The sequence below is a fragment of the Hylobates moloch genome, unplaced genomic scaffold (genome assembly GCF_009828535.3).
Source record: "Hylobates moloch isolate HMO894 unplaced genomic scaffold, HMol_V3 SCAFFOLD_20, whole genome shotgun sequence".
Lineage (NCBI taxonomy): Eukaryota > Metazoa > Chordata > Mammalia > Primates > Hylobatidae > Hylobates > Hylobates moloch.
Genome location: NW_026652295.1, coordinates 30,116,541 through 30,130,580, shown reverse-complemented (window position 1 = coordinate 30,130,580; position 14,040 = coordinate 30,116,541). Strand labels below are relative to the sequence as shown.

Sequence of the window (14,040 nt, the reverse complement as noted above, 5' to 3'; positions counted from 1 at the left end):
CCTCAACCTACGCCGTCTCATCGACCTAGGCTCCTCCCTGAGTGCCTCCAGTGTGAGGTGCTGGACTGGCTCTGTGCTGCCTGCTTGGGTTGAGGGTTTGCTCCTAGAAGAGGCATGTGTTTCTCGTACAGCTGTCACAAGCGAGTGAGGGCTCCGGAGGTGGAGGGCCCAAGAGGGTGGGGAGCTCAGGCGTCAGCGATAGCCAGATTTCCATCCATCCGTCCGTCCATCCATCCATCCATCCATCCAATCAACAAGCCATTCCGGATTCTTCAGGAATCCAGTCATTCATTTATATTTAGGTTAAAGATCCTCTCTCTGGTTCCTCTCTAGAACGCAGTCTCGAGCCGATCCCCCAACAAACCATGGCTCTCTCCCGGCCGGGTCATCTACAGCTCCGCCCCTCGTTTGCCTCGCTCCATTCCCCTAACCTTGGCGTTCTGTCCTCAGGCCCCGCCTTCTTTGTTTCGTCACTCGGTTGCTTACCCTCAGATATCCCTTAACTCTAGGTAGGAGCACTCAGGAGGGATACCGTCATCTGCTGCTGTCGCCATGGCGATTATTTCAACGCCTTGCCTCTTTACCCCAGGAAAACCTTCGCGGAACCCGTCACCATGGAAACGAACTCTCTGGACTCTTAGCGCGCCCTGGGCTGGCCCTGCTGCGTGGACAGGAGAGGAGCAAAACGCAACAAAGACGGGATTAATTACTCGGAGGCCGCGCCCCCTCCGAAGAAGGCCCCACCCGGCCCCGGCCTCACCCCTCCCCGAAATAATTCGAGGAAATATTCTGCGAATACTGGGGGAGTGTCTTGCCCCCCTGTTCCCTCAAGGCCCACGGTCGCTTGAATTCCACAGCAAGTCCTCCCGGACCTCTCAGGGCGATCCCCTTCCGAAGCCCAGCCTCAGCCTCGCAAAGCCTCTAGTCGTTCGCCTTTTCGTTGCGATTATATTCGAGAGGGAGCTTCAGAGGGCGCCGTGAGGTTCCCCTGTGCTTCCCCTTTGCCCTTTGCCCTCTTCGCTTCAAGAGGAGCCCTGGCTCTCTTATTCTTTTTGTTGTTGTTGTTGTTGAGACGGAGTCTTGCTCTGTCGCCAAGCTGGAGTGCAATGGCGCGATCTCGGCTCACTGCAACCTCCGTCTCCCGGGTTCAAGCGATTCTCCTGCCTCAGCCTCCTGAGTAGCTGGGACTACAGGCACGCGCCACCACTCCTGGCTAATTTTTGTATGTTTAGTAGAGACGGGGTTTCACCATATTGTCCGGGATGGTCTCGATCTCTTGACCTTGTGGTCCGCCCACCTCGGCCTCCCAAAATGCTGGGATTACAGGCGTGAGCCACGGCTCCTGGCCCTCTGATTCTTTTCGTCTATCACTCTGTGCACTCATTCGTACATTTATGTAGGTGCCCCGCGTTCCTCCGCAGTTCTCCACTACTCTAGCTTTTCTCTAATACAATTTATTTTGTGTTATTATTTCTTTTAAGACGGAGTCTCACTCTGTCGCCCAGGCTGGAGTGCAGTGGTGTGATCTCGGCTCACTGCAACCTCCGCCTCCCAGGTTCAAGAGATTCTCCTGCCTCAGCCTCCCGAGTAGCTAGGACTACAGGCGCGCGCCATCACACCTGGCTAATGTTTTTGTATTTTTGGTAGAGACGGGGTTTCACCATTGTTGCTCAGGCTGGTTGCGAACTCCTGACCTCGAATGATCCCCCCACCTTGGCCTCCTAAAGTGCTGGGATTACAGACGTGAGCCACCGGGCCCGGCCAATTTATTTTATTTTTAAAGTATTATCATTGTTGTTATTTGAGACAGCAGTGGCACGATCACTGCAGCCTCGACCTCCTGGGTTCAAGTGATCCTCCCACCTCAGCCTCCCGAGTAGCTGGGACTACAGGCGCACGCCACCACGCCCCGCTAATTTTTTTCAACTTTTTTTTGTAGGGATGGGGTCTCTCGCTATATTGCCCAGGCTGGTCTCGAACTCTTGGGCTCAAGAGATCCTCCCTCCTTGGCCTCCCACAATAATGGGGTTACAGTCGTGAGCCACTGCACCCGGCCTAATACAGTTTTTTGTTTTTGTTTCTGTTTTTGTTTTTTTTTGAGACGGAGTCTCGCTCTTGTTGCCCAAGCTGGAGTGCAATGGCACGATCTCGGCTCACTGCAACCTCCGCCTCCCATGTTCAAGCAATTCTCCTGCCTCAGCCTCCCGAGTGAGTGTCTGGGATTACAGGCGCACGCCGCCACGCCCAGCTAACTTTTGGTATTTGTAGTAGAAACGGGGTTTCACCATGTTAGCCAGGCTGGGCGCGAACTCCTGACCTCAGGTAATCCACCCGCCTTGGCCTCCCAAAGTGCTGGGATTACAGGCGTGAGCCACCGCAGTCCGGCCCTAATATAGTTTGTAAATTCATTCATTCCAAGGCTCTTGGAAGGTGCTCAGTGGCGTGCGGTTTCCTCTCGAATTTCTTTCTTCCCGCAGTCCTTCTGGGCGGGCGTCTCCCGTCTGTTTCTTCCCATTTTCCCCTTTATCATCCTGAGACTGGATAATTCTTGGATAGTCTGGGAGGTAGCAGGGAACCCGAGTTCGGAGCCTCGACCGGAACCTCCAGACGGGAAATTGGAGCAGGTTGTGTCGTTCCTGGACGCTGAGGACCCCCTGCGCCCCTAACCCACAGCCCAACGATCCTAAAAGTAAAAACCCTGAGTTTCTGAGTCAAGACTGAGCTGGTGGGGTGGGGACCGACTAGGCGAGGCTGGGGAGCCCAGCAGGTCCCCAGCGGAGAAAATGGGTGAAACGCCTGGGGCCGCGGTCTCCAGAATTCGCCTGGGAGGGAGAGTGGCGCTACGGCGTCGCCTTCCTGGGGAGCCGCCTCGGGCTCCGGATGTCCGCTGGGGCCAGACGCTTGGGTCCCGACGCGCGGTTCGCACTTCCCAGGTTTCTTCCCCAGGGAACAGAGCTTGAGCAGGAGGCCACCCCCGCGTCCTACCGGAGTTCTGAGGTGCGGTCAGGCGCGGAGAGCGGACGCCCAGCCCAGATTCTGTGGGCGCCGGAGATCAGGCCCACTGAGCTGCAGCTGAGCACAGGCGGGGCAGGAAAAAGGATGAGGTGGGGGAAGGCTTTGGGTTCCTGGAACCCCAAGGGGACGCTGAGCTGAGTACGTATCGCTTAGGATCCAGGTGTCCTTGTTTTGGGATGTCTGACAAGTGTCCCCAGGGTATGAGAAGTGGGACTGGGCACCCCCTATTAGCTTTTTTTTTTTTTGAGACAGACCACATGTTTCCTATCTTGGAAAATGGTACCACTTCCTTGTGCAAGCCTACCCCTGTTCCCTCACCCCTCGTTCAGTCCAACAGCAAATCTGTCCAGTCTTCTAACTGTATCTCAGGTTCATTAGCCCCGCTTCCTCGTCCCTGCCCGTCTTCTGCCGGACCAGTCCGCCATCTTGTGACCGGACTCGGGAATAGCGTCCTACTTCCCGGCGGCCTCCACTCTTGACCCAAATGCAGTGTGCAGCCATGGCAATCTTTTTATTTTTTTGAGACGGAGTCTCGCTCTGTCGCCCAGGCTGGAGTGCAGTGGCGCAATCTCGGCTCACTGCAAGCTCCGCCTCCCGGGTTCACGCCATTCTCCTGCCTCAGCCTCTCCGAGTAGCTGGGACTACAGGCGCCCGCCACCACGCCCGGCTAATTTTTTGTATTTTTAGTAGAGACGGGGTTTCACCATGGTCTCGATCTCCTGACCTCGTGATCCGCCCGCCTCGGCCTCCCGAAGTGCTGGGATTACAAGCGTGAGCCACCGCGCCCGGCCGGCAATCTTTTATAAACAGAAATCCGATCAAGTTACTCCTCTGCCGAAATCCCTCTGGTTGTGGTTCAACTGTCGAGGTGCTCCTGGCAGCACTCTGCCCTCCCCACATCATTGCTGGTTGACTTGTCTCCCCTACTAGACTGTGCCCTGTGAGGGTGGAAACTTTGTGCAGGGTTGTATCCCCAACACCTAATGCAGTGATTCAATAAACATCTGTCCAATTAATAGGAAAGAAAGTTCCTTTTCTCATTCCCCTATTGCTGGTCCCCTTGCCCTCAAGCAGGATGTTATACCCCAGAGTGGCTGTGGGTGAGAACATTCTGCCCCTCTGGCTAGTCTGGCACTGATTTCCACCCTGAGCTGGTGTTGCCTCTCTCCTTCCTCTTGGCCAACCTCTCGTCCACCAATATAAGCCCAAACTGGAGGCCAGCAGGCAGTCATGCGTTTTATGGCAGGCCCTGCAAGGAGCCAGTCTGGGTCCGCCGTGCTTCCACAGCAGCCCCCAAGCCCTGTACACGGTCCTCTTAATAGTGCTGGTCATGATGAGCTTGGTATTTGGTAAGTGGCTCCAAGGGTTCAGAAGGGTCTCCTGGCCTGGATGGAGAAACCCACAGACACCAAGCGTCTGGGTACATCTGTCCAGGATGCTCAGGTAAACCCATGCAGGAGGAGAGATGGGATGGATGGGTTTGGTAGGGAATGCCTGCTCATGGACTGATGTGCAATCTGAAGATTTTTTAAAATTTATTATTATTTTTTTTTTGGAGATGGAGTCTCGCTCTGTCTCCCAGGCCGGAGTGCAGTGGCGAGATCTCAGCTCACTGTGACCTCCACCTCCCGGGTTCAAGTGATTCTCATGCCTCAGCCTCCTGAATAACTGGGATTACAGGCATGAGCCACCACGCCCAGCTAATTTTTGTAGTTTTAGTAGAGACGGAGTTTCACCATGTTGGCCAGGCTGCTCTCGAACTCCTGACCTCAGGTATCTGCCTGCCTCGGCCTCCCAAAGTGCTGGGATTACAGGCGTGAGCCACCGCACCCAGCCTCTGAAGGAGATTTCTAGTGACCACCCCAGGGCTGTCTCACTTCACAGCAGTGACCTGAATAGAGATACTGAAGGAATCCTCTCTGGATCTGAGGGCAACATAGAATATGGAGGGTCAGGGAGCGTGCTGGATGAGAAAACCAGAATCCACGGGATAGAACAAGACTGAGACTAGCCTGCTGGGCTCCCCACTTGGCTGCAAAGCACCAGCCACAGAGACACAGGATTCAAAGTGTTGGTTTAGCACTTTCCTCTGCCTCACACCAAGTGCCTGCTGGGTCTGCGGACTTGTTAACATGTGATCTGGCCTTAGGACCAGAGGAAAAGGGGGATGTATGTGTATGCAGTTGGGGAAGGAAGCAGAGAATTGGGGCTTTGATGGTTTTCTGAGACAGGAAGGGAGAGAGCAGTGGGGTTGAGTGGCCTGGAATCAGGCAGTGGTGGGGTGTGAGGTAGAATGGGTTGTGAGTGGGGTCAGCACTTCTCTGTGTTCTAGGTAAGTTTGTTCTGTCAATTGGGAACCCCCTCAACCACTTCCATTCCCCAAATACCTGCGCTGCTACCGATGCCTCTTGGAGACCAAGGAGTTAGGGTGCCTTCTGGGATCTGACATCGGCCTCACCCCGGCTGGCAGCAGCTGCATCACTCTCCACATAAAGAACAGTAAGTGGCCTTCTCCTGTCATGGGCCCAGCACTCTCCCAAACTGAAACTCTCTCAGCCTCCTAAGCTGCACCCCAAGTCTTGCTCCCATAATCCCATAAGACATTGCTCCAATCCTGTCTTTTTTTTTTTTTTTTTTTGCTGCTCTGTCACCCAGGCTGGAGTGCAGTGGTGCAATCTTGGCTCACTGCAACCTCCACCTCCCCAGTTCAAGCAATTCTTGTGCCTCAGTCTCCCAAGCAGCTGGGATTAAAGGTGCATGCCACCACGCCCAGCTAATTTTTTGTATTTTTAGTAGAGATGGGGATTTACCATGTTGGCCAGGCTGGTCTCGAACTCCTGACCTCAGGTGATCCACCCACTCAGCTTCCAGAGTGCTGGGATTACAGGTATGAGCCACCGTGCCCAGCCTCTCTTCCCTTTTCTTCAGAGCCACACTCTGTCTCCACTTCCACTAACCTTCTCTCCTCAATCTGTAGCTGAATACCTTCTACCCTATCAAGGTGCGTAGCTTTGACGGGGACCCTCCAGATCTCCAGGTGCCCTTGCCTGTCCTCAAGCTGCCTGCTCCCCCATCTGTCTGCAGTTACTGCTGGTGTTGCTCTTCTCCTGCATCCTCCACTGCTTCTTCAGTCTCCTTCATGGAGTGTTTTCTCTCTGACCCTTAGTGGTTCATGTTCACCAAGGTTTGGTCCTTAGCTGTCTTCCCACTTCATATACTCAGAGGATTTTATCTGCTTTGCTGGCTTCAACCAGCAACCACATACCACTTCCTTCTGAATGTGAATGTTATGTCAAACCGCTCTCATATCCCGTTGGCCACTGGACATCTCCCTCGCTGAAAATTGACTCCTTCCTGATGCCTGCTCTTCCACCGACCCCCCACCTTTCTTAAGTTAGCAAAAATGTAACACATAATGTGTGCTAGGCACTGTTCTAAACACTTGCAATCCGCTGAGGCAGGTATTATTACTATCTGCATTTTACAGATGAGGAAACAGGTGCAGAAAGGTCATAACCTTGCCTGAGTCTCACAGATGCTGAGCCAGAATTTGTGATGGCTCCAGAGATGGTGCTCTCAACAACCACTGCATGCAGCTGCCTGTGTTCAAATCCTCTTACTACCCTTTTAACACAGCCGATGCACAGATACGGGTCAAATATCAGAGTATACAATATCATCAAACCAAAGTCTCCCGCTACTACCCTAACCCACCTGGCTCCCCTGCACATGTGACCACTTTTTTTACTTTCTGGATGATCCCTCCTGCAATCTTTTATGCACATTCCACCCTGCACAAATATGCTGTTTACTATTTTTTCACCTCTTCCCCCCCACTCCCCCAAGATAGTAGCATCCCACTGTAAACATTATTCCACATTTAACAGTTAGGGGAACTGAATGTTCCGATATCAGTTTGTAAACAGCTTCCTTGTTTTATTGACCTGCTGTATACTACTCCATAACATGGGCATATCACAGCTGATTTCCCCATCCCCCTATTGATGGGCATTTTGGTCATTTCTCTCAAGCAGGGCAGCAGCAAACATCCCTGAACATGACTTCTTGGGATGCAGGCACAAAGATTTTTCCCTATTACATATAACAGCAGCAGACATCATCTTATTCTCTTACTTTTGGTCTGAAAAGTAAATGACAATACACCTCCTTCCTGCCACCCAATCTGCAAAACATTTCCCAGCTTTTTCTCACATGGTCCTATGGTGCTAGTTCTCCTCACTTGGCTCAGTAATTCCCAACTCCCCCTTCAACCATTACATTTCATATGGCTCTTTTCCTCCAGCCTTGCATGGGAACTTCAGTGGAGTTCCATGGCTGGTGAACACTGGGCATGTCCACCCATGCCTAACTACAGGAATCTTTTCTTTTTTTTTTTGACTTATGAGTGCAGGGATGAGAGGATTTGGGGCTCTTCCTGGGGACTTCGGTATCACTGGTGCCCACTGTCCCTCCCCAGGCAGCGGTTCTGATGTCATGGTGAGTGACTGCCGAAGTAAGGAGCAGATGAGTGATTGTTCAAATACCCAAACTTCTCCGGTGTCTGGCTTCTGGATACTCTCAATGCTGCTTCCTGGATTTCTGCAATGACCCTCAAAACAGAGGGCACTATACTCCTTAGTGTGACTGCAACAACCTTTGGTGTAAAATTCCACCAGTTTCCAGCCACCTTCCTGACTTCTATCTGGGCTTGGCCAGGACTTCTAGTCCCTCATACTAGCCCTCCTTGCTGCCCTCCTTGCCTCCCTCCAGTCACTGGACCCCAGCCTTGGCTCTTCCTCTTGGTTGACGCCTTTCAGCACACTTACTCCTACTCTGCACCCCCAGCCCCACTGCCCACCAGGTTTCCTCTCTTGTCCCTAGTCCCTGGATGTTTCTCCCAAATAAATTTGTATGCAAACTGTTTAAGGGACCCCCAGCTCTGCTGAGCTGTGCTCTTGTCCTGCCTTGGTATGTGATTTGCTCTAGACACAAAAAGAGGAAGAGGAAATGAAAACCCTCCTATGGTGAACACCAGAAAGTTGGTGGGCATCCTCAGCAGTGCTGTCAGACCAGAGCTGTGTGGGGGCTGGGGGGGTTTGGAGGGCTATGTTGGTGGGAAGGGGGCTGCGAAAGGACCAGGCCCAGGTAGGAGGTGGGTGAGAAGGCCACTCTTTCTTTTGAGACAGTCTGTCACCTAGGCTGGAGTGCAGTGGTGTGATCTTGGCTCATTGCAACCTCTGCCTCTCGGGTTCAAGTGATTCTTCTGCCTCAGCCTCCCGAGTAGCTGGGATTACAAGCACATGCCACCACACCTGGCTAATTTTTATATTTTATTAGTAGAGACGGGGTTTCACCATGTTGGCCAGGCTGGTCTCAAACTCCTGACTTCAAGTGATCTGCCTGCGGTGGCCTCCAAAGGGCTGGGATTACAGGCGTGAGTCACCTCCTGAGCCGAGAAGGCCACTCTCAAAGAGACATTAGACCTATTGGGGTCCTGGTCTCTTCAATTCTGGGCCAAGTTCTTCAGCCTCTGAGGGTGTCTTCCAGGTTGACCTGCTATAAACCTGGGCCTTTCTCTGTCTTATACTGATGTCAGAGGTCATGGAGAAGGGTGGACCTAGCAAGGTGGGGGTTGGGGGGCACATTAAGGGTTTGTACCTCTCTTTGTACTCCAACTGCCTCGTGACTTAATTATCATTGGTTTGGTGTTTTCCGTCAGAGTACAGGCCAAACGGATTTAACACGTGTGCAAAACACTGTATAGGTAAAAGTAGATACGTACGTACGATGCCATTTCCATCAAGCACAGACAGAACTCATCTAAGCTACTACCAGTCAGGACAGCGGCTACCCAAGAGCTGGGAAGAGCACCTGGAAGGGGAACAGAGGCAGGCTCGGCTGCGGGTAAAGGTCTCCCGCTGACTTGGTGGCTGGTTACACAGATGTGTGGTTTACAAAAATCCATCTTGTGATATGTGCAAGCTTCTGAATGTTTTGCCAAAAAGGTTTGAAAATAAGTAAATCAGCCAGGTGAGCATGGTGGTGTGCATCTGTAGTCCCAACTACTTGGAGGCTGAGGCAGAAGAATCTCTTGAGCCCAAGAGTTCAAGGCCAGCTTGGGCAACATAGCAAGAACCTTAGAAAAAAAGCTGAACATTGTGTATGCATTTGACTCTAGGGCAAATATATTTTTTGAGGGGGAAAAGGCCTTAACTTCCACTTGTGTATGCACATTTACATGCGTTTTCTCAATCATCTGAGGCACTATCCCTACTTGACAGGTGACCAAGGTGAGGCTGAAGAGACTGACGTACCCAAGTGGTAGAGGAGCTGGGATTGGGCCTCCCAGCCACAAAGCTGCACTGCTTTTCAGAAACAGGTTTCAAAACCCAAGCACTGGGCTGCAAGGCTTGGAAGCACAGACACCTGGCTGTACTCATCTGGGAGTCCTGCCGCTCAATACCAAGCCTGACTCAGAGCAGCATTATGTCCAGCATGTTTATCCAGTGTATGGAAAAGGCTGTTGTATCCATCATTGCTTTCTATATGTTTGCACTATTTCAGAATTAAAATATTAGCATGAAGATCCAACCACTGCAGCCCAACATCAGTGCTCGCAGCACTTTGCCCCTCAAATTGGGCCCCTCGAGAGGGCATCCTGGATGCCAGAATCCTTGAAAAGAACTAAGGAATGGCAGGAGTCCAGGGCCCCAGCAGCAGGTAACTCTGGGATGTGGCTCTGGGTTCCTGAGTCTTTCTGGTTTAAAAAGGTTTTTTGTTTGTTTGTTTGTTTCTGGAGACAGTCTCGGTCTGTCGCCCAGGCTGGAGTACAGTAGCACGATCTCGGCTCACTGCAACCTCTGTCTCCCAGGTTCAAGCGATTCTCCTGCCTCAGCCTCCTGAGTAGCTGGGATTACAGACATGTGCCACCATGCCCAGCTAATTTTTGTATTTTTTTTTTTTTAGTAGAGATGGGTTTTCACCATGTTGGTCAGGCTGGTGTCGAACTCCTGAACTCATGATCTGCCTGCTTCGGCCTCCCAAAGTGCTGGGATTACAGGCAAGCCACCGTGCCCAGCCTTTTTTTTTTTTAAGACAGAGTTTCGCTCTTGTTGCCCTGTCTGGAGTGCAATGGTGTGATCTCAGCTCACCGCAACCTACACCTCCCAGGTTCAAGCAATTCTCCTGCCTCAGCCTCCCAAGTAGCTGGGATTACAAGCATGCACCACCATGCCCGGCTAATTTTTCATATTTAGTAGAGACAAGATTTCACTATGTTGGTCAGGCTGGTCTCAACCCGACCTCAGGTGATCCACTCACCTCGGCCTCCCAAAGTTCAGGGATTATAGGCATGAGCCACCGCACCTGGCCAAAAGTTTCTTTTCTTAGGTGAAAAGACCTGGTATCATCAGGGTCTAACTTTCTAGGTTTTGTAGGGTAAGTTTAAGGCTGGGAAGAATCACAGTCCCCATGCTTCGATCTCCAGCTAAGCAGAGGGTGGGGAGGGATGTGTGCCCTTTACAGGAGGCCGAGAGGAAGCCACAAACGCCAAGTGCAATGGAGAGGGCTCTGCAATCCTATTTGGATCCCACACCTCACTAACCCTCTATTTTTTTTTTTTGAGAGTTTCACTCTTGTTGCCCAGGCTGGAGTGCAATGGTGCGATCTCAGCTCATCGCCACCTCCATCTTCCAGGTTAAAGTGATTCTCCTGCCTCAGCCTCCCAAGTAGCTGTGATTACAGGTATGCGCTACCAAGCCCGGCTAATTTTGTATTTTTAGTAGCGATGGGGTTTCTCCATATTGGTCAGGCTGGTCTCAAACTCCCAACCTCAGGTGATCCGCCTGCCTCAGCCTCCCAAAGTGCTGGGATTACAGGCGTGAGCCACTGCACCAGGCATTAACCCTCTTTAATCTGTGTTTACCTGCCCACACCTGAGCCTGACCCCACAAACAATGTGACACAGTTTCAGCCCAGTCCCAGTTTATTGTGGAGGAAAATGGGGGACATGGAGCTGAGCAGAACAGACCCTTCCCTCTCCTCTCACAGGCCCCTAGGGAGATGGGTGTCAGGACTCAGTGAGGTGAAATGGGGCTGAGGAAGCCAGAGACTGACAAGAGAGGACAGGAGGCAGAACAAGACCAGGACAGGCGGGGGTTGGTGGAGACAGTGAGGCAGGGACACAAGATTGCCAAGTCAGGACATCTGCACAGAATTCTATTCCTCATCCTTTTTTTTTTTGGAGACGGAGTCTCACTGTGTCACCCAGGCTGGAGTGCAGTGGCACAATCTCGGCTCACTGCAACGTCTGCCTCCCGGGTTCAAGTGATTCTCCTGTCTCAGCCTCCTGAGTAGCTGGGATTACAGAGGTGTGCCACCACACCCAGCTAATTTTTCTATTTTTAATAGAGAGGAGGTTTTACCATGTTGGCCAGGCTGGTCTCAAACTCCTGACCTCAAGTGATCCACCCACCTCGGCCTCCCAAAGTGCTGGGATTACCGGCGTGAGCCACCATGCCCGGCCTCCTCGTCCTTCTTGCTGCTAGTTCAGTCTGGTACTGGGTCTTAGAGACAGGGACAAGACAGGGGAAACAGAGCTAGATCTCAATAGGCAGGTGACTGGATTGAGAGGGATGGAGGATACTGGAACACTCAGATGATGGGGAAGGAATGGAGGAACCACTGTGCCTTTCCCAGGTCAGCCTGTCTGGGCAGAATCCACACTAGAGATTCTTTTCTAGGGGGAAGAACAGCACCAGAGCTCAGCCAGGCACGGTGGCTCACACCTGTAATCCTGGCACTTTGGGAGGCCGAGGAGGGCAGATTACGAGGTCAGGAGTTCGAGACCAGCCTGACTAACATGGTGAAACCCCGTCTCTACTAAAAATACAAAAAATTAGCCAGGCGTGGTGGTGCACGCCTGTAGTCCCAGCTACTCGGGAGGCTGAGGCAGGAGAATCGCTGGAACCCGGGAGGTGGAGGTTGCAGTGAGCAGAGATCATGCCACTGCACTCCACCCTGGGTGACAGAGCGAGACTCCGTCTCAAACAAAAAAATAGCACCAGAGTTCAAGAGATAAAATTACACCAAAGTCATATAGATGCTAGTGATACAACAGAGGGAGGCCTAAGAAATCACAGTGACCAAAGAATGTGGGTGTTTTCAGAGAAGGCAGTGCAGGATGCTGAGGGTGTTACAGAAAGATACTTGCACAGTGGAATTCAGGAAGGGTGAGGTGTCAGAGTCCAGCCTGGGGAAGAACCAAAAGTCCTGAACTATTGAGGAACAAGTATATGCGGCGCAGCTCAGCAAAAGACAAGCCCAGGTTCAGGGGCAGTGTGACCATGGGGTCCAGGCCATCAGGCTCCTTCCCAGCATGGAAACTGGGGAGGGGCAGTGAGAGGTTCAGGGCCTGGTAGAACCACTGAGTCTGGGAGTGAGACAGAGGCAGGGTCAGGGGCCTGTCATGGGGCTCCGGCAGGGAGCTCTAGAGTTGGGGGCTTGACCAGGAGTTGCAATAATCGTACTGGCAGCACTGGGCCTGATACCAGTACTCTGCAAAGTAGGTGTTGCGTTTTTCTTGGCAGCGGTAGGAATTGTACTGTCCACAGCCTCGAACGATGAAGCGAACCTTGACATCTGAGGGAGAGGGGAAAGCTGATAAGGCCTTCCAATAGCTTCCCATAGTCCATGAACCCCTGCTACTGACTTTTCCCATCCCTCACCCAGACCTAACTTACTTCTAACCCAGACTCCTTCAAGAGGCTAGAAAAGTGAGCTCTGCTGGCCCCCTAGAACCTTAGACCCCTCCTTCCAAGATTCTTCTGGTTTTTTTTGAGACAGGGTCTAGCTCTGTCACCCAGACTGAAGTGTGGTGACGCAATCTTGGCTCACTGCAACCTCTGCCTCCTGAGTTTAAGAGATCTCCCACCTCAGCCTCCCGAGTAGCTGGGACTACAGGTGCACACCACCATCCTGGCTATTTTTTTGTAGAGACAGGGTCTCACTATGTTGCCTAGGCTGGTCTTGAACTCTAGAGCTTAAGTGATCCACCTGCCTCAGCCTCCCAAAGTGCTAGGGTTACAGGCATGAGCCATTGCACTCAGCCCCTCCTCTCTTCTTATACCCCATGCCTGGAGCAGCCATGATCTGTGAGAGGAGAGAAGACCAAGCCATTGGCTGCCCCACCAGCAGCCCCTTCCTGGGACCTTATTTACCATAATAGATGGTGATCACCATGCACAGGGATGAGCTGCTGATGGTACAATTCTCTGAGCCTGAAATGCATCCTACAGAAGGGTCTTCTAAGAAGCAGAAGTGGCACATCCGGATGTCGGGAACAGGAACTGGGGAGGCAGAAGGAGGGATGGAAGCACTGGGTCACTCTCAAATACCCTGGGCCAGTAGGAAGCCCGATTATCCATGGCCACGCTCCGCCCCCTTCCTGGACTCAGTTACCCCTTCCTCCCTCCCTGCCCCTGGGCCCCACTTACCCTTTCCTACTGTGAAGCCCACCTACAAGCATATGGGCCTTCATTTTGGAATTCTGGGGAGACAGGCAGTTCCTGAGGGATGCCCTGAAACCCCACCTTCCTGTGACCATGCTCCTTAATCCTGAGCTGCAAGGTGGTTTTGACAAGGTCTGAGCAGGAGCTGCTGTAAATGCAGAGCTATATTCCTGCTTGGGGCAGGACCCTGGCTGGGAAGGAAGTTATTAACTTGGCAGGAGAGACAGCATGTCCTCACCCACAACGTCTGGTTCCTGAGTGTGGGAGCAATGGCCCAGATGGGGTAATACCTGGGCACTACCGGGTTTTTTATCCCGTGGCTACCTTTGTCTTGCATACCCTCCAAAGACCTATTCCCTCCCTTGGAAAGTCCATGAGTTAGTGTCTATCTCTGCCACCATCTGATGTCGTCCTCATACAACAGGGCCAATCCCCACTGTGCTGGGACAACCTGGCCAGGAAATCAAGCATCCCCATCCTTCTGAGATGAGCAGTCTCAGCTCCACCAGCAGGGAGC

General features: G+C 52.4%; 2 protein-coding genes across 2 annotated transcripts; one reads left to right on the top strand and one right to left on the bottom strand.

The window, feature by feature from the left end:
- Positions 1-4,245: 4,245 nt before the first annotated feature.
- LY6G5C (lymphocyte antigen 6 family member G5C) lies at positions 4,246-7,961 on the top strand. Its single transcript, XM_032141278.1, is given in 5 exon segments — positions 4,246-4,277; positions 4,279-4,376; positions 5,359-5,514; positions 7,493-7,589; positions 7,591-7,961. Coding segments are annotated over 5 exon segments (447 nt in total). The 3' UTR covers positions 7,655-7,961.
- Positions 7,962-10,668: 2,707 nt separating this feature from the next.
- LY6G5B (lymphocyte antigen 6 family member G5B) lies at positions 10,669-13,431 on the bottom strand. Its single transcript, XM_032141274.3, is given in 3 exon segments — positions 10,669-12,259; positions 12,262-12,654; positions 13,233-13,431. Coding segments are annotated over 3 exon segments (525 nt in total). The 5' UTR covers positions 13,342-13,431; the 3' UTR covers positions 10,669-12,236.
- Positions 13,432-14,040: the final 609 nt, after the last annotated feature.